This window comes from Phaeodactylum tricornutum, chromosome 11, assembly GCF_000150955.2.
Source record: "Phaeodactylum tricornutum CCAP 1055/1 chromosome 11, complete sequence".
Lineage (NCBI taxonomy): Eukaryota > Bacillariophyta > Bacillariophyceae > Surirellales > Neidiaceae > Phaeodactylum > Phaeodactylum tricornutum.
This window is the reverse complement of record NC_011679.1, coordinates 778709-798462: the sequence shown is the minus strand read 5'-3', so window position 1 is coordinate 798462 and position 19754 is coordinate 778709. Positions and strand designations below refer to the sequence as shown.

Sequence of the window (19754 nt, the reverse complement as noted above, 5' to 3'; positions counted from 1 at the left end):
CTACTTTTGGTTCCTACAATTCGACAATCTATCCACTGACCTGTGACTGATTGCCTTTTTGATATACGTTGGCGACTGATTGGACTTCCTCTTGCTTGTACTGTTTCCTTGTATTCGTTTCGTTGTCACTTCTTTACCAAAGCACATATATAGAAAGATGGAGCTGCGACAAAGGTTGCGTTCGTCTCGACCGAACGGATTGATCCTTACACTACTTGTCCTGGCGTGTGTGAGTTCCGGCAGCGTTGCTTTCCAACCCACATCCTCCCGGACTCGAACCAGCGCACCTTCTTTGAGCGTCTACCGACACCGTCACACTCGACGGTGGGTTTCCTCCGTTGATGATGTGACCAAATCTCCGGAATCCAACGCCAAAATGAACGTATCCTCTTCAGCAACCACATCTTCTACCACAACCAACACACCATTACCGAATATCACCCCCAACGCACTCGCCTCCAGTAGCGATACTTCCCCAGTAGTCGTCGCCGACACCAACACACTCTGGTCTCAATTGAACGAAAAGATCGGCACGATTGACGAATCACGGATTACCTTTGCGGAATACGATAACGGCGACGTCCCGCGCATGTTCAGTGCTCTGCAGTACAATCGCAACGAACGGGACGGGCAATTGCGGGCTTCGCATATGGCGGGTTCCGTCGGTGGCGCCGCAGCGCTGGTAGCTGGGACCACCATCGGAGCCGGCGTCTTGGCCGTGCCCGCTGCCACTGCCGCTGCCGGATTTCTACCCAGCTCCGCCGCCATGCTCGTAGCTTGGTTCTACATGGTACGTGAATTCGAGCATCTCTCGGCGGACTACCGCATCCGCCTGCATGAATAATAAGCAGTTTCCTGAATCCATGCATACTCCCTCAACCCCTATTCTCTCACACTGTTTTAACTTGCCTTTGCTGCCACTCTTGTGTAGACCATGTCCGGTTTGTTGATTGCGGAACTCACTTTGAATCGTATGGGTGGAACGGGTCGTCCTGGACTCGGCTTGTTGGATCTTTATAACAATAGCCTCGGTCGTACCTGGGGCGCCGTGGGTAGTGCCGCTTACATGTTCCTGCACTACGCCGTCATGGTTGCCTACGTGGCGCAAGGGGGAGCCAATCTCGCCAAAGTCTTGCCCTGGGATTCGGTGCCCGACGGTGTCGGTCCCGCGGCCTTTGTCAGCGTCTGTGCCGTGGCTCTATTCAACGCTAATCGCGACGTGGTAGAAAAAGTCAACAACGGGCTCGTGGTCGGTGTTGCCGCCACCTTTCTCGCCATTGTTGCCGTCGGAGCTCAAACGGCCGATTTTGGAGCCCTCGTAAATATATCGAACCAGCACCCGGAACACGTCGTGGATTGCTTTCCCATTCTTTTTCTATCACTGGTCTTTCAAAATGTCGTACCCACTGTGGTGGATCAACTAGAAGGCGATCGGAGCAAGATCACCAAAGCTATCATTGCCGGGACTACGGCTCCGCTGCTCCTGTTCCTGGCTTGGAACGCCGTTGTCCTCGGGAACGTGGCCGGTACGGGCGTGGACCTGTCGGTGGTCGACCCCGTCGCCTTGCTGCAATCTGGTGGCGGCGCGGGACTTTTGGGTCCCCTTGTAACTGGCTTTTCGACACTAGCCGTAGTCACCTCCCTCATTGGCTTTACCTACGGCTTACGGGACGGTTGGGCTGATTTACTTAAACTGGATACCAAGAGTGCCGACTTTGAAGCAAAATCCAAACTACCGTTGTTTGCCTTGATTTTTGGCCCCCCGTTGGCCCTGGCGTGCGCCAATCCCGATATCTTTTACGACGCCCTCGAATACGGCGGTGCCTTTGGCGTGAGCACCCTCTTTTTGATTCTTCCTCCGCTCATGGTATGGAAAGAACGGTACGGTGATGATCAAACGCCGTTGGCGACCAAGCCCATGGTACCATTCGGCAAACTACCACTGGGGAGTATGTGGAAAGCGGCTGGAACACTCATTCTGGAACAAGGAGCCGAAAAACTAGGAGTGTTTGCGTTCTTGCAGGAACACGTGCTGTCCAAGTTTCAGTCGTAAAGCCGTCGTTTACCCACCTAGTCTCTTTTTTACTCGGGTACCGGCTGCTGTGGACGATTGATTGCTTAAAAAAGTATTTCAAATTAGAGTGAATATGTATATAGAAAATACGTTCTCTATTTACATCAATAACAATAGCGCGAAAGGATGTGTCTACAATTGAACGAGTTGTTTGGCGACCGTGAGAGTTGTACCAAAGGATACCAGAGCATTTCTTGCTATGGACAGCTCCAAATGTGAGAGAAGATGAAGCCGATTCCAACGCGAGTGCAAGTCAGGCCTGAAATAATGATATACGGCAGGGGGCCGTGAATCCGCTGAACGACAGCGAAATAGCGGTATGTATTGCTATACGAGCTGCTGTCTATGATCCTGGTCGTCTTCAGGCTGTGGGTTTTGTATCGTCATATCAAATACGCCACTGCGTCGGGAAGCATACGAGCCAACCGTCGCCATGTCCGCATACTCGTGATTGCGGCGCGGCCCACCAATACTCCTCCTTGCCTCGGGCTGGACAGATACGGGCCGAAACGAGCGACTGCTGGAGCGACCGCGCGAGATGGAACTCTTGCTTCGACTCTTGGAACGACTTTTAGATCGCATTGATGGACGACTTGTCGATTTCGACCAGCGGCTAGATCCATCGGGAAGAATCGCTTCCTTCAAATCCCTACCACCTGCGCGACGTTTCTTGCCCTTTTTGCGACCACCACGCCGATTTAGATCGCGAAAGAAGAAGTTCACATAACTTTCGCCACGGCGTCTCTTTTTGCGAGCACGCGCTAGAAACATTGACACGGACAAAGTGACAGCCATGAAAACAACCAGCATGATCGAGATTTGACCAACCGAACCGAGGGCATCCCATGCAACAGCTGAAGGCCTGGGCTTATATCGTCTGCGAACGCAGCGATCCAAAAAGTAGTTGTGTGGATCATCACATCCTCCTTGCCAGGTCGGAGCGGGAGAGTACGTAGGAGGCATGGAACCACCGTTGTACTCGACCCAGGATCCGCCCAAATCAGGCTTGAAAACTTCGTACAGATCCAAACGGTTCAGGAATAAACCTAGGCAGCCTCCGGACGGACAAAAAGAGCTCGTCCCTACCGCAACACCCGATGGGTACAATTTTCGCCAATAGTCGACGTAGTTGTTGCATCGCTCCAGGTATGCCACCGCCGAATCTTCGGACGAAAAGCGAGGTGCGTACGCCAAGACCATCTGAGGGCAAAATCCACCCGAGTTAGTCCCATCGGGACCACAGCCATACGACGCGCGGTCACCCGCAGCGTGCATGGCACAATTACTGTATTTGCCGACACTATTGGATGGTGAGTGATAGTTCCAGGAGATACCCAGCTGTTTGCACAAGTTGTCGTAGAGATAAGCTAGGGCTGATGTGGTGTCGGCTTCAAACTGAAGCTTTAAATGACCGTCGGAATCGACAAAAACAAAGGCTGGTTTGATGTACAAAGTACCAAAGTCGATATTCCTCGCGACTTTGATCAAGTCACTCAACGACATGCCGCCCTGACGTGTAAATTTGTAAAAGTGAAGATTAGATACCAAACAAAAAGGCTTTCACAGAGCACTTGGAGAAGGATCTCTCAACACGTACCATATCCGGATTGGTTGAGCCCGTGTAGAAAAGCGGAATGTGAGCCGTATCCTTGTCCACGATGGACCCGACTGCGTTATCTAATTCTTCCCCGATCAACCAACCGTGGTTGGTACCGAACGATGTGACGTAGGTTGAGTTACGGTCCGCCAGATATTCAAAATCAAACTGTTCCTGAAAGGATTCCGTCGACTGGAGTTTGGAACCACTGGTGCGGGAAAGAGGAATACCAAAGAATGTTTCTCCTTCCTGTAAGCAGTTCGGTGGGAGTTCCCAACCATCCGTCATGTCGTGCTTAGCCATGAGCTGATTCCAAGAGTACGCGTTCCATTCCCAACTTGAGCTACTATCTCCCGATCCGGCGTAGTCGAAACTGATTGACGTGACGGAGGAGTAGAACGAACTCGTGTCCGTATCCGAGTAAAGTGTGGCGTAATACAATTCGTCGGACGTCAAATCACGATACGGGGCAAACGCTTTGGTAATGTTGGCGCGGTCAAAGAAAAAGTACAAGTTTCCGTAGCCGACCTTTTGCTTCTTCCCGCCACGGCCAGGAGGAAAGGATGCGTACCCGTTGGAACCAATCGGTACACCGTTCGGGTACATGGCTTGCCAGACAGCCACTTCCAAGTTGGCCGCGTACATGTACTGCGAACTGTGATACGAGGACCAGTACTTTACACCACGCGACATGGAAACGTGAGGGTCCGTATCGTGATCATCCATACAAGGACCTCCACCAACAGCGTCCAGGGCATTAAAAAGCGAGTTGAGGAATGTTTCGTAGGAAGAGTAGGAGTTGTCATCCTCGTAGGTTTCCACGACGGAAACTACGAGAGTGACATCCCCCGAAGGAACGCCAGTGCCGTCGTTAGTATCGTCGCCAGAATGGTGACCTCCGCCACCTTTGAGGTATTCGGGAAAGATAGAGAACGGGGCAAAGGAAATCTGCGACAAGGCTGAATAAACCTGCTCAATCGACGTACCACCCGAATTTGGGTCCATGTTTCCAATACGCACCAATTCCGTATGTGAGGAGTCAATGTAGCTATGCAGGTATGTATGTCGAGGGTGGGATCGATGGGGACAAACGAGATGGGATGGGGTCCGGGTGAGAAAAACTTCTTTGGAATGAATGCTTGTCTGCGGATCTCATCGCTTTTGGTCTAACTTACGGCATTTTCCCGGAATAGTCAAAGGTTTTGTAGCCTCCTCCAACCAGCCATCCGTCTTCGTCCATACTCATGACGTATTCATAATCACGATCAATAATGTTCTCCATCGGAAACTGATCGCAAAGCTGATAACTGTAGGGATTACCGGAAGCAGTATTCACCGAAAAGGAAATTCCGATAAAGGAGAGCCCATCGTGTGTACAGTCGCCGTCGCCACTATCGTGCGACGGTGTTTCTCCCGACTCGCAATTATCCCCGTACAGACTACACAAGCTCGACGCCGAATAGGACTGGTAGTTGTAGCAGCATCCAGAAAGCTGGGAGCTCAAATGTCGCTGGGTAGGGTCCAGAAAATCTGACTCGTCCCGAACGTCGTCGGAATACGTGGGTTCGGGCACCATCGGTGGGATGGATTCGTGTTGTTGCCGTTGTCGAACCGACGCTACCGCTTCGCGTCGGCGCGCCGAATGATAGGAAGTGCCTTCAATTGGGAGTCCACTCTGGTCGACGTATCGTTCAGTGGCAGCAGTCGGTGGTTGGCGACGCTGGACGAGGCGGGAACGATCTGCCAACTTGGCGTGGAGGCTGTGCGGGTGGTACCACACCGGCAGCAACAGCAGTACGCGGCGCCACGGTCTCATGGTGGGGAACAATGCAGCGTGGCGTGGCGTGATTCTACGGGTTGGTGGTGTCGGACCCGAACGAGGCGCGTGTGAATGGTTGGATTGGAAGGACACTCTGGTTCGTGGCTTTTCGGTGAATCGTGAGACGAAAGAGAAACCCAACCTTGTTTGTGAGAGAAAGGGAAACCCTCTCCAAAGACGTGTAGGTGGATTACAATTAGATAGAGAACCGAAAACCAGGAGACCAAGGTTGTCTATGTGTTCACACACTCACAATCGCAAGATGGTGAGATGACTCTCGGTAGCTAAACTGTAAGTGAGCAAAGTATCGTTGCGGAGCGCTCTCTTGGGACCATCTACTATGCAAAATGTGTCGAGAATTTGTCGCGTGCACAGCCCAGATGATATTCGAAAACCTTGGTCGTTGGCTCGGGAGAGTGCTCTAGCTAGAGAGAGAGAGAGGCCTGTGTGTGCGGATTCGGCACGCAACGCATCTACGACGATGGGATTGGCCCGGGTGTTTTCTCCACTGCATTTCCCGTAAATCCGTTAAAAGATCTTTATCCATGGGCATGATATGTAGTATACAAATATATATACACATATATTCTAGTGTCCTCGACGAACCTTTACTTGCGCAAACAATTTGTGTCCATCTCGTTCGCTGGGCCTTTGATTAGTATTCGGATTAAGGCCAACACGTTGTCGTATCTACGTTAAATAAAAATTTCCTGTTTTGAATTGTGTCTCACAATCAGCAAAGTCACGACTGACATGAAAAGGTACTCCCCGGACAAACCCTGACCCCGATCCATCCGAGGAGATCCGCCAAAGGTGTCTGTACGGCGGGCGTCCTCCAAGCGTGCTCCGACCGCGTGAAAACCTGCCGGCGACGACAACGGCTCGCGAGGACAACGAGGCGCCTAGCTGGAGTGAGGGTGTGTCGACGACGACCATGGACCCACCGATTTGGGTGGATCGAGTCGCCATTCTCGAAGCGTCTTCTCCACACTCTTCTCAAGTACGACACGTGCATGTAATTGTGCTTTACTAGCTGGTACGGAGATCATCATCATCGTCGTCTTGGCGAACCTTACGCGTCATGTCGAAACGCAAAGGCGAAGATCTCCCGGTGTCGCCCGATGACTTTTCACCCCCGGGTGTGAAAACACGTTCGATTCGGAAAAGTGGGAAACGTCAACGGCGGATCCAAGTAGCCGAAGAGTCGGACGCCGAACCCTCGTCTCCGTCCGTCGCGGCTTTTCAAAACCCACCATCTTCGTCGTCATCGATACCAACTGATCGACAATCCAACAACAACAACAACAACAACAACAAGAAGGATGACGACGACAGGGACGATTCGTCGGATCCCGAAGACCCCATGGAAGACTCGAATCGACGACGACGAACCAACCCGAGTCGAACGTTGCTGCAGCCGTGAAACCTTCGGCCAACGATTCGATACCGGTGCCACAGTCGTCCGCACCATCCTCCTCTACGGCTCGTCCACAAACCACCAAGCCTGTTAACAACGGTAAAGGTAAAACACACGACACTGCACGGCGCAAGGCTCCACCCGCCGCATCCGGCAGCCCTAAGGAAGCGGGAGAGAACGTTCCACTTTCCCGTCGACTAGACTATCGAGAAACCGATACTCGCAAGGAATCTCCAACAACGTTGCCTACCGAATCGGTTTTGCGGGAACGGGACGTGTTGGAAAACGGACACGACAAAACCACCACAGACGACGTTGATGCGGAGGAGCATCGCCGCAACAACGACCACGACGACGTTCGTCCACACGTTTCGGTACACATTCGCGTTTACCAGTTTGTGACGGAACTCGTTGCGGGACCGACCAGCGCACCCCAGGTCGAGACGGAAATGGACGTACCGGTAAATACGGATACTGCGTCTGCGGGATCACGCACATGGATGCAGCTGTCCTGGGTTTGGGTCCTACTCATCCTCGCGTGGCACATCATTTGCTTTCCATTGGCCATCAATCCAGGCTTGGTCACGGTATCGTCTACGGGCAATTACCTGACAACGGTCTATCGAGGTATACTGCAACCGGTCCGACCGTTTCTCTGGAACAATCGTCCGAAGCACAGGCCAAGCTGGCGCAAGCGGTGCAAGGTCTGCAAACCGTACAACATCAGCAGCTGGCGCGATTGCGCACCGCGCGGATCGCGCTGGAACAAGCCGAGAACGCGTTTCGGTCACAACAACTCGCCGCGGAAGAGAATCTGGCGAGACTGGAACAGAGTTGGGAGACCGAGGCGTCTTCTGTGATGGAGCGATTGGAGAAAGAGGAAGCAACGGCTCGGACATTGAATCACTGGATCGAACAAGTCTTGGTGGAAGTTCCGGACGACGAAGAGGAAGAAGAATACGTGGAGGCGGTATCTGTGCCGCCCGAAATTCGCAATGTTCTCGGCCCCACACAAGACGCGCTGTTGGACTCTTCGTTCATCACGCTATGGGATGTTCCCGAACCAGTGATTTGCGAAACACCCGATGTCAGCGGTCTAGCTGGTGGGCTATACAAGGAAGATGTGGAGCAAGCCATTTCGGACCTAATAACAGATATTGTACAAGTTGATGAGGAAATGGAAGAAATGGTCCGAAAATGGGTGGAAAACTATCTGGACACCAAAGCAGGAGATGCAATGACGACGACGACCACCGCCGATGCTAATATACCGCCATTGGATGGTGTCGTCGACGCTGATGCATTGAAGAAGCTCCGCGCGTTCATTGACGGCCGTATGGAGGTTGAACGTGCCGACCAAACTGGCTTAATTGACTACGCATCGTTACTGAATGGTGCTCGGATTATAAGGGTGGGCGACCGGTCAACTAGTATGTCGCTCGTAGACCAACTACCGGTCTTTAATCGGTTGGCCGCTCTACTTTCGCTTCGCTTTTACGGACACGGACCGGAAGCGGCTCTGCTACCCACGTATCCACCCAATGCTCTCGGGCAATGTTGGTCCTTTGAGCCACCAGCCAGTAGGCGAAGCGGTCCCTTTGGTGTATTGACGGTGCAGCTTTCACGCCCAATTCACGTGCAGAGTGTTTCTATTGAACACCCACCACCCGAACTGACGGACAAATCCCAGACAGCAATCCGGTCCTTTCGTATCGAGGGCTTTGAAGATACGCAAACACACGGCAAAGCGCACTCCCTCGGCTCGTTCGAGTACGACGGCCAGAAAGGTCTGCGTCAAGATTTCGATGTAGACCGAAACGTTCCGCGGTTGCAATCCATCAGTTTAGTCGTTGACACGAACTGGGGCGAACCGTACGCTTGTCTCTACCGGTTCCGAGTACACGGTCAGGAGTAGGTAAACTGCTTCGGTTTGAAATTGTTCAATGCTACAGAAGGCGTTTTGACGAGACCGTACTCCGTGCTCTGCGTCGGCTAGCGCTACTTCTTGAAAAGCCAGCGGAGCCCTGAGGCTTCCTTCGTTTCCCTATAGTGCTTTACTCCTTTCTCTGTGGTAAGCCACAAACAGGCACTACCTAAAATCGTATCGCCCCTGCATGGCTGCTTTGCTCCCAAGTAAGGTATCCACATAAGCGTTTCAAACCATGCATGGCTGCTGTGCTTCCAAGCAAGGGATCCAAATTAGCGTTAACCAGCTTCCCTCGGCGTTTCTCCGATTGTGCCTGCGACCTTCCACTGCCGTAAAACTTCGTACAATACAACGGGAGCACACGCCGCCACGTTGAGAGAGTTTTTGGCTCCAAACATTGGAATTTCTACAATCACGTCCATTTCATCCATCAGGGTTGTATCGACCCCGGTTACCTCGTTTCCCAGTACGAGAATGGCTCCCTTGGGAGAATATTCCAAATCAGTATAGACACGACTTCGTGTGGTCGTCTCCATACCGATCACCTGATATTCTGGCAACGTATCACGTGCGTATCGAATCGCGTCGCGTGTAGTCGAAAAGTGTCGACTGGGAACAATTAATTGGGCTCCGAGAGCCGATTTGTGCAATTTTTCGGCACCAGCGCCAAAAGGATGCGGGGTGATCCCCGTCGTCCATACCTGGGCACAGCCAGTAGCGTCCGCCGTCCGAAACAAACTTCCCACATTCATGGCGCTGCGTAAATTGTCCAGTAACAGTACAATCGGAAAGATGTGACGAGGGATTGCTTCTGCGCTATCGTGGTGTCGCACCCACTCGGCTTGGTGGGATTGGTGTCGTTTGTATAAAAATTCAATCTGACGGGCGACCCGATCCGCCGTTGCTGGCAATTGTAGGGCATCCAACGGCGTCTGTGCCGAGTCGATCTTTTTTGGATACAAAAAGGCGCGATAGGCTTTAATGGCAGACTTTCCAAAGCGGCCATCGTAGCCTGAAGTGGGGTCATGTATGGATTGCAGTGCGGCGTCCGCGAGACCAACGGTATCGATCTGTAGCGTCCGGAGACTTTGGTGCAAGAGTTCCTCGCGTACATTTGGATCCGAGTCCGACTTCGTCGCGAAGAGATTGGAGCTATTTCTGTAGCCACAATCAAGATCTCGGCGTTGCAGATATAGTGAACGTGCAAGCCTTGTAGTGTGTACACAATAAGCTCGACTGTGGGTCGTCCAGAAGGACATGACGAGCGCTACACGAAAAGTAACGGCTCGTAATCGTGGACGATGTACTGGCCGTTTTCTCGGTAACCGCAAGTTCCCTGTGGCCATGGAATGTAGCTACTATTGACAAGTGACACTTGGGTATCGTAGTAGTGCAAACCGCAGCGCTTGGCACTCTCATGGGGAAGTTCAAGTTGCTTTTTAGTGTTACCTGTGGGGTTTCACATTTTCCCAAAGGAGCTGGACAGAACGTAGCACAGACCCCGTGAATTCTGTGATTGTGGAAACAACCGTAAAACATGTGAAATCTAGGCGGGACGCGACGCATATTTGAATTTTCAAAACACTTATACCAAACCCGTGAGCGACCTTCCAAGACGATCAGAACGGAAGCGATCTAGTTAGGTTCCTCGTCTGTGACGATTGCTCACAGTCAATCAGGATTTTACATTGGCTTTCATTCCTGTTAATTTTGACAGTATATGTAGAAGAAAAAGGAATTGCTACCTTGTTGCCCTTCAAAGAAGGAATGCTTAGAGAGGAGCGACATGAGTAACCTGGTTAAGACATCCGTCAAGACTGTGAAACGGGCTGCGTCGGCAACCATGAATCATATGCTAGACCAGCAGGAACAGCACGAGTATCGGTGGGAAGAATTGCAATCAATCGAACAACGCCGAAGAGCTATCTTGTTGCGTGTCGAAGATTCGTTTTGGAAAACACTTTTGTACTGGGATGGGACTGTCCTGCGCAATATTGTGCGTGATTCGCTCTTTTGGCTGACCGTCGCCATTTTTGTAGCCGTCCGGGTTCAGGCCCGCCTCGAGCTACCCGATTTTGTGGCCAATTTAACCACGGACAATGTGACCGTTGTGGGCGGTTTCTTGACATTCTTTCTTGTTTTTTACGTCAATCAAAATCATCGTCGTTACTTTGGTTTGTATTCGGACAGTATGGCCTGCAAAGGTCGTATTTTTGATGTGGCGACCTTGGCCGTCGTTACCCTGCCGATGGATCGGGCCACGCGATTGGTCCGCTACATGAACGCGGCACACGCAGCCGGATACGTCGGTTTGTCCCAAATTTATCCAAGTGGCAGCTTCTTTTGACACATGAACCAGAGTTTGGGCTTGTTAACGGATACGGAGCTCGCCGTATGAACGAGATTAATCTCGATCATGGAGGTTCCTGCAATCGGGAACTGATTGCCTGGTGCCTGATGGAAATACAACATGCAAGGAGTGAGAAGTTGCTCGATCCAGAGCTTGCCAATACCTTTCGGACGCAAATTTTGCAACTACGGGCCAGCATTGGTCAACTGTACAACGCCGCCGATCTACCGATCCCCTTCTTTTACATACATTTCATCACTCTCCTGACGGCATTGTATTTGCCACTCCAGGCTATTTCGGCTGCCCTTAACGCCGGTACCGGTGACGAGACGCACTGGACGGCCGACCTTATTGCTGGACTCATTGTTGTTTTGCAATCCGTTTTTGTCATTGGGTTGCGCACGTTAGGACAGAAAATGTCGGATCCGTACGGGGACGATCTGATCGACTTGTCCGTCATCCACTACGTTACTTTCACGTGGACCATGAGCAATCGAGTACTGGAAAGCCAATTTCCGGAATCCATCAATTGGTCGGACGAGCAAGAATTGAAATGGCAAAGCAAACCTCTGGGTTCGGCGTGGGAACCGCCGAAAGAAATGAGAACTCGCGCCGAGGATCCCCAAAGATCGCAGTTCGAAGCCATGCATACCAAATTGGGAGCCGTGTAGGTTGACCTGTTTTTTCACCCATCTGTTTAATTAGTCCACTGTACTATATAGTTGAACCAGACAGGTTTCGTTTCCACCATGTGTTGTTGATTGCCTTCTCTAAAAGGCCTCGCTTTCGAAGGATAAAATGTCCAGGATTATTTCGGAGTTGGAATATAAACATTAGTACCCTTTCGTGTCTTGTACGACACTCTCTATAATGATATTTCGCCTTACCAAAGCCACTCACATGTCAGTACCCGATAGACGACTGCGTTAACAATAAAATGCAAAAGCCAAACAACACTGGAAACGCATAGAGGTCTACCCGTGCCATACTGACCATGACGACTTCTGTACAAGGCCCAGCATTTGACGGCAACGATCCTCCACACAAGAGAATACGTGTGCAAGAAAGCGACGATGATCTGCGACCGCGACAGGGGCAACTCGTGGAATATCGTGACGACGATGCGACAGCGACCCCGCGATCTTCCTCACTGCCGGCACCTACCCTCCAACTCACCGGCCACGCGGGTTCCGTCTATGCTCTCGCCTACAGTCCGTCCGGTCAAACCTTGTGTAGCGCTAGTTTCGACAAGACCTGCTTGCTGTGGAACCACGGCACGTACGAAAATTTCAAAACGCTGACGGGTCACAAGAATGCCGTCTTAGACGTCACTTGGTGTGACGAGGATTGCATCGTCACCGCCTCCGCTGACAAGGCAGTGTTCGTCTGGGATGCGCTCACAGGGACACGCTTGCGACAATGGAAGGCACACGAAGGAGTGGTCAATGCAGTTGACTCCATAACGGAACACACCGTCGTATCGGCGAGTGACGATGGAACCTGTCGCGTTTGGGATCGACGACAAAAGTCGGCCGTAATGACGTTACGAAACAATAGTACGAATCACGACTCGGATACAGCTGGTACTCCTTTACCGATTACAGCGCTTGCTGCGACGTCGACCCACGCGTATACGGGAGGGATTGACAATCTCATTACGTGCTGGGATTTGAAAACACAACGGAAGCAATACGCTATGAAAGGACACGCGGACACCATTACCAGTCTCGCTATGCATCCGGAAGAAACGCACGTCCTCAGTAATAGCATGGATAACACACTACAAAGTTGGGATATTCGTCCTTTTGTGACCGGCCCCAACCGACACCACAAAACGTTTGTCGGCCACAAACACAACGCCGAAAAGGGTCTCTTAAAGTGTGCTTGGAGCGGAAGCGCGGGTGGTGGTGGAGGCGGTGGCAGCATGGTGACGGCCGGTTCTGCCGATAAATTTGTTCATGTATGGGATGAGTTTTCAACCGAAGAACTCTACCTTCTGCCGGGGCATCAGGGCTGTGTCAACGTGGTGGCCTTTCACCCCGTTGAAAACGTCGTCTGCTCGGGCTCCAGTGATAAACAAATATATGTAGGGGAACTTTCGTGATGCGCTATAAAGTAAGTTGTAGCTTTTGCTACTCAACAATTATTTAAAAGGTGCTAGGCGAGGACGCTTTATGCCAAGCTGCACGATCATACCAAACCGCAGATTTGCAGTAGCAGTATTACCAGCTGTGGCGACGGAAACCAGCAACAAACCCATGCAACTTGCACAGTCCCGATACTTGCCAGAAGAAATTATAGAGTTATTTGAACCAACTTTTCAATGTCTTGCCAAAGTCATGCTACAACCCTAAACGCCCCTTCTTTTTCGGCATAAATCGTGGCGTCGCGTTGGCTGATCGACCGGGAGTGGCGATGGCTTGGCGTTTACAAGCAGCAGATAGACGGGCTTGCAAACCAGTCGAAGAGGAGCTGCCGGTTTCTCCGCCGCCGTTCTCGTCGTCCTTGGCATCTTTTTCCTGTTGACGTTGGAGTTCAGCTTCCATGGAAGCTTGCTCTTCACGCGCTTTTTGACGGCGCAGCAACGTGGATTCAAAGCTTTCCTTGACGGAAAAGAACATGGGCCCCGCTTCGGCCAACCATTCACCTTCGACAGCGGTCACACAACTCATGTATTCCTTGGTCGTGGATATCAATTCGTGGTAACAGACGTAGTCCGGTGTGTGTCCTAAACCGAACAGTGCTGAGCTCGGATGCAACGAACTCGGTATGCCAGTCAACATGTTGATGTATTCCCCTATGCCTTTGATCTTCGACGAATTGTAAAAGTAAGCCGCACAAATTGATTGTCGGACAACGTCCCAAGAACCGCCGGCCGAAACAGGTTCTAGCTTCTGCTGCTTCATCAGATCGAGTAGCTGTGCGTGAACTTCGCGAGCTTTGCGAATACCCTTGGCGTGGATGAAATGACGAGTACACCAAGCTGCGTCGTATTTGTATTGTTTGGCACGGAGATAGACGTTAAGCAACGTCAGATGGTCCGACTCGGGAACAAAGAATTTCTCGCGAGCTCCATCGCTTTCCTCTTCCCGATCCTTGGGACGGAAAAAGACGCTGGGCACGGACAACATGCTCACAATGATCAGGACTTCGGTCGAACAGGCACTATTTTCGTGAGCATGAAGAAGCATCTTACTCAAAGGTGGATCCAACGGGAATTCTACCATTTGGCGACCTGTATGAGTCAAATTTCCGGTGTTGTCGAGGGCCCCAAGAATCCAAAGCTGGTAAAGAGAATTCATAATATTCTCCTGTGGCGGAGGGTCCATAAAATGAAATTCCAACAAATTCTTGACTCCTAGGGATTTCAGGAGAAGGACAACATTGCTAAGGTTGGTCCTCTGAATCTCGGGAACTGCGTTCTCCATCAGCTCTTCACGAAATTGTCGATCAGTATACAACCGAAAGCAAAAGCCTGGGCCGGTTCTCCCAGCTCGGCCACTTCTTTGATTGGCGTTGGCTTTGCTAACTGGAGTCACTAGCAATGTATCCATGCCAATCTTTGGATTGTAAACTTTGAGCTTGCAAAAACCAGAATCAATCACATACTTGATACCATCCACGGTCAGACTCGTCTCGGCCACATTCGTCGAAACAATACATTTGCGAATTCCAGGTGGGGCCGCTTCAAAAATTTTCGCCTGAAGATCCGCAGGAAGCTGACTGTACATGGGAAGCACCAGAAGAGGGGGCGTCTTGTCATCGCCTAGTTTTTCCATTTTGTCAGCAATAACTTGACATGTGCCTTCTATATCTTCCTGGCCAGTCATAAAGATCAATATGTCTCCAGGAGGACTGTTGAAGTGAATTTGAAGCGCCTGTTTCACTGCTGCCATAACATAGTCCTCTTGTACAGATTTGGCAAAATAGGTTTCAACCGGAAAGGTTCGCCCTGGAATCCTGAAAACTGGGACACCACCAAAATATTCGCTGAAGACATCAGCACTCAATGTGGCACTTGTGACAATCAACTTCATATCAGACCGTCTAGCAACTACCTTGCGGAGTACTCCAAACAATACATCAGTGTTCAGGCTCCTTTCATGTGCTTCGTCCATAATCACAGCACTGTACTTGTTCAGGTCTGGATCGTTGAGACTTTCTCTTAACAAAACACCATCTGTCATGTACTTGATGACTGTATGTTCACTTGTGCAATCTTCAAATCGAATGGCGTAACCTACCTTGCCGCCAAGTTCGTCTTTCTTTGCTAGAGCTTGCTTCTTTTCGACGACACCTTCGGCAACTTCGTCACTAACACGCTTGGCAACGCTCATTGCGGCTACACGACGCGGCTGTGTGCATCCAACCAAACCAAATTCGCAGTAACCCTCTTCGTACAGATACTGAACCAGCTGGGTCGTCTTTCCAGAACCCGTTTCTCCTACAACAACAACCACATTGTTTTCTCGGATTACGTTCAATAGCTCCTCGCGGACTGAAAACACAGGGAGAAACTCACGCTGCTGTCGGATAGATTTCTGTCTAGCAAAATCCGATACCGCCTCGTCCTTTTTGTTTTTGATATGCGAAGCAAAGCCGGTTGATTTTTTGTAGTCGATCTCGCCTTCCGCATTTTCGGCCGTCTCTGTCGACTCTTTTCCATCCTTCGGTTCTTCCTTCACTCCGACAGCGTTTCCCATTCGAGTTCCACCCAATTCCCAAAAGCGCTGCCGCATGGCATTCTTGTCTTTATTGGCCCTCAATATGCGCAACGTCTCGGACCCTTCTCGTGACATTTTGGCAAAGTCGGAACTCGCATCCCGTACAGTCGGAACGGCTTCTCGAACGGTGGAAAAGGAAACGCGCCCATCCAGGAAGGGTGGCTTGACCTGATGGACAAGCAGCGTAACACGGGAATCAAGATCGCCATCCACGTTCAACGAGACTTCGCCTTGTACGGCTGCGCCTGATGATAAGAGACGGTTTGTTTCCCATGCTTCCTGGTCATCCTGCATGGCCGACTTGCGTGCGTTGAAACGGCCTTGTCGCTTTTGCTCAAGTTCGGCCTCCCGAGCCTGTGTTTTAGCGTTAGTGAATAAAAAGCGACCCATATCGTTGTTGCCTTGAGCGTCTACCACGTAATGACCTTCGTCCTCTTGTAAATAAAACTCACGGTTGAACGCGTCCTGATCTTCATTGGGCTCGGATCGGTGGTGGAGTGGCATAGACCGAAGCAATGAAGCATCTGGGTCGTCCTTGACCATTGATGTTGGAGTTTCATTATCCCACGCTGAATTAGACCGGGACGAAGGAGGACGCATAGGTCGGTATCGTCCATGTGGCGGTGTCTTCGCGTCAGCTGACGATCGAGTCCGATAGCTACCATTTCTATATCTTTCTAAATGATCAGCGCTACGATATTGGGATATCGTATCAGTATTACCTCCTCGACTTTCTTGTGCAGAAAGTGACGAGGTGGTAGAAGGAGTCACATGTGGGGGCAGTGGTGGGGGCATACTTCTATCTTGCCACTCAGGCTTTCCGGAACCTCTCTCGCTACGACCTATGTTTCTGTCCTCCGGCTGCTGTTTGCTATACCGATCGTAGCTACGATCTTGCTCTCTCGGGCGACGATCACGCTCCGACGAGCTTCTGCTACTTCCCATCCCGTCGCGTTGACCCCTCGTCTGACTGCTGCCATCAAAATCTCGACGTCGGTTACGGGGTGATTCTTCTAAGCGAGAATGTTGACGATCGCTATAACGATCATGGTGATCTCGCCGATGCTCTCTATCATCGTCCCGATCAGAATATTTCTGTGAGTATCTAACGTGTTCTACTCCTCCTCCTGGCCGTATTCTTCGGTCATGCCGTTGCTGGGCTCGTGCCTGTACGTCCCGATTCACGCCTCCAGGGTGGGAAGGCGTCTCCGTGCCGTCGCGATACCGTCGGTAATTCCGGGAAAAAGATACAGAAGACGCCTGTTCTTGTCGCTTTTGGGCGGCCAAACGATCCAAACCCAGCAATGAGCGTTTCGACGTCGATGCGGCGCCGGATGATTCGCTGGCCTGAGGTGCCTTGTTCGAATCGGAATTGGATTTCTGTTTTTTCGTCAACAGACCGCCTTTGCCGGAAGGAAGCAGCGAAGTTAAGCGCGAGTGATCGTTACCGTCGCTTTCTTTGGACATGGTTTATTTTAGACTTGTTTGAAATCGACAGAATGAAATGAGTGTTAAGCGCAGGTTCACGGCAAGGCCTCCACGTCCCCATTGTCTCGAGAGGTGAATTTCTGCTCCTAACGGCAATGTTAGTTAGGAACCCGACCCTTGTTCACTTCCGGATAGCTCCGACGGGGGGTGGAAGGACGGTTTTTAAAAAAACGCTATGCTCCAACATGGCGATGCTTGGAATCATATCACAGTCTGTTGATCTACCATAACATAAAAACTATGATTGATCGCAACAACACATTTTTCGAGAAAAGACTTAAAAGAAAACGGGATCTCAATATCGCTCTCCAGAGGTGTTCGCTAACCACAGCTGGGACTTTATTCTCCTTACCTATGTTATTCCTACTAACTGTAAGGAGGGGAGGGCAGGGCAGGCAGCAGCTAGGAATAAGAAGGTAAATTTTGTCGAATGATCGGTGGGCGGCGTGACGTTTTCGCACAATTGTTTTCCTTCGGACGGATTCAAACCATTGCCAAGCGGAAAACGCGGAAAACGCGGAAAACGCGATTTTCTGCTTCTCCGCTACCGTAATTGCAATTGCACTTACCAACAGCGGCCATGAACTATATTTACACGAAATGAAAGTGACTAGCGATGGATCGAAAACGAAGAAGAAAGGTTACTGTCCCGTTTGTTGTGCTCTTGACGTTTGGCACCAATGGGACGGAATCCTTCCAGCCGCTGATGCCGAACCCAGGAGTACTCGCTCCTCCTCAAACTCGCATTCGACCGACATGGGTTGCAAAGATACATCTCGGTGGTCCTACCGACGGGAGCGCTTCGGCACGAAAACGACGTGACCCCAGCCGGCGTTCCCGGCCATCGCAAAGCTCTGAACTACGTCGTCAACAAAGAGATTTCCCAAAACAGTCAACAGCCCCACTTCATACCAACAACAGCAAACGTCACCGCTCCTCTCGACATATGCTGACAAGGGAGCATCCACTTTTAGAACCATTCCAAACCGCGGAAGAAATTGACTCCTGGATGCAATCACTGATCAATAACAGCAGTTTCCAATCGATTTTTAATGACGGTTGGAACGTTAAGAGTACCACAGAATTCATTCGATGTTTGGGTAATCAGGGTGCGTACCAGTCAATCCTTCTGTTCGTGCTCCACGTCGTCGATAAACCTAGTGTGATTGTTTACACTACGGCTATATCTTGTTTGGCGATGAGTCGTCACGGGGACTACAACAAGCGGGCTGCGTTGAAAGTGCTGAACGTCATGGATGAACGACAAACTTGCCCTTCGTCGTATACGTTAGTTGCTCTCTTTCAAGCAGTGTCGGGACCAGAAGAAGCTCTGGCGTTGCAAGACCGTCTAGAAGACAACTATCCTTCTACGGAGTGGACAAAACCGGTTTATGACGCCGCTCTTTACGCTTGCAGTCGAACGACAACGCCGAACTCCTTAAATTCAATCTCCATCATCCCTCCTACGGAGCCAGCAGCTTGGCCAGCGGCGTCGCACTTTATACAGTGTATGCGAGATCAAGGTTTACGACCTACAGCTCGAACATACCTGGCCATATTGCAGATATGTACTTCGATAAGGGATGTTCCGAAGGCATTGATTGTTTGGGAGGAATTGGGACAAGCACCTATCGTTTTGACTGAACTTTTGTGGGGAGCTGTTTTGCAAACTTGTGCGGTAGCTGGTGACCACCAGACAGCCCTAGACCTGCTGCGTGCGCTACAAAGGTCGCCATGCAACACAAATGTGTTGCATTGTACAGCCTACTTGAAAGCACTTTCTGTTGCTCGGTGCGATCGTCAGGCAATTGAATTTCTGCACCATATGGCGGGGAATGCCAGTGCGCACTACAAGCTGGTCGATCTTTGCGTCCCTAAACCAGATAAAATTGCCATTCAAACCGTTTTGAATGCTTGCATCGCGACAGGAAATTACGCTGGCGCTCGAGCTGTGCTTTCCGAGTTACGGCAAGGTCGACTTGGTGAGCACGTGCAAGTTACGACACAAGACTATAACCTAGTCCTCGCCACTTGCCAAGATCCCAACGAGGCTAAGGAACTGCTACGTGAAATGCGTCTGTCCCGGAGGCATCGGGTTGGTGCAACACCACCAGACAAGATTTCTTACACTCGGGCCATCGCGGTGTGTCGGAAAGCAGCAGACACAAACGCCGCCCGGAGTTTACTGGGCCGATCTGTGCACGATGGAATTACACCGGACGTGTATATGTACTCGGCAGCAATTTGGGCTGCAGTGGGAGCCAAAGACGTAGCCGGAGCTTACAATTTATTGGAGGAAATGAAAGCAAATAGCTGCTCTCCAAACGCTATCTCGTACAATGGTATCATTGCTGTGCT

At 51.0% G+C, this 19754-nt stretch overlaps 5 protein-coding genes across 5 annotated transcripts; 4 read left to right on the top strand and 1 right to left on the bottom strand.

The window, feature by feature from the left end:
* Window positions 1-376: 376 nt before the first annotated feature.
* On the top strand, window positions 377-2053 carry PHATR_36976 (predicted protein; the record flags this gene model as incomplete). The annotated part of the gene is made up of 2 exons (XM_002185918.1): window positions 377-790; window positions 932-2053. The coding sequence occupies 2 exons, from the start codon at window positions 377-379 to the stop codon at window positions 2051-2053; spliced, it is 1536 nt and encodes a 511-aa protein (XP_002185954.1).
* Window positions 2054-2401: 348 nt separating this feature from the next.
* On the bottom strand, window positions 2402-5487 carry PHATR_46913 (predicted protein; the record flags this gene model as incomplete). Its single annotated transcript, XM_002185750.1, has 3 exons — window positions 2402-3583; window positions 3672-4719; window positions 4847-5487. The coding sequence occupies 3 exons, from the start codon at window positions 5485-5487 to the stop codon at window positions 2402-2404; spliced, it is 2871 nt and encodes a 956-aa protein (XP_002185786.1).
* Window positions 5488-6483: 996 nt separating this feature from the next.
* On the top strand, window positions 6484-8822 carry PHATR_46912 (predicted protein; the record flags this gene model as incomplete). Its single annotated transcript, XM_002185917.1, has 3 exons — window positions 6484-6890; window positions 7013-7534; window positions 7582-8822. The coding sequence occupies exons 1-3, from the start codon at window positions 6572-6574 to the stop codon at window positions 8820-8822; spliced, it is 2082 nt and encodes a 693-aa protein (XP_002185953.1). The 5' UTR covers window positions 6484-6571.
* Window positions 8823-10620: 1798 nt separating this feature from the next.
* On the top strand, window positions 10621-11855 carry PHATR_36973 (predicted protein; the record flags this gene model as incomplete). Its single annotated transcript, XM_002185916.1, has 2 exons — window positions 10621-11164; window positions 11194-11855. The coding sequence occupies 2 exons, from the start codon at window positions 10621-10623 to the stop codon at window positions 11853-11855; spliced, it is 1206 nt and encodes a 401-aa protein (XP_002185952.1).
* Window positions 11856-12322: 467 nt separating this feature from the next.
* PHATR_13526 (predicted protein) lies at window positions 12323-13288 on the top strand (the record flags this gene model as incomplete). Its single annotated transcript, XM_002185915.1, has 1 exon — window positions 12323-13288. A coding segment is annotated over one exon (966 nt), but the record flags the coding sequence as incomplete, so codon positions are not given.
* Between the last annotated feature and the right edge of the window lie 6466 nt (window positions 13289-19754).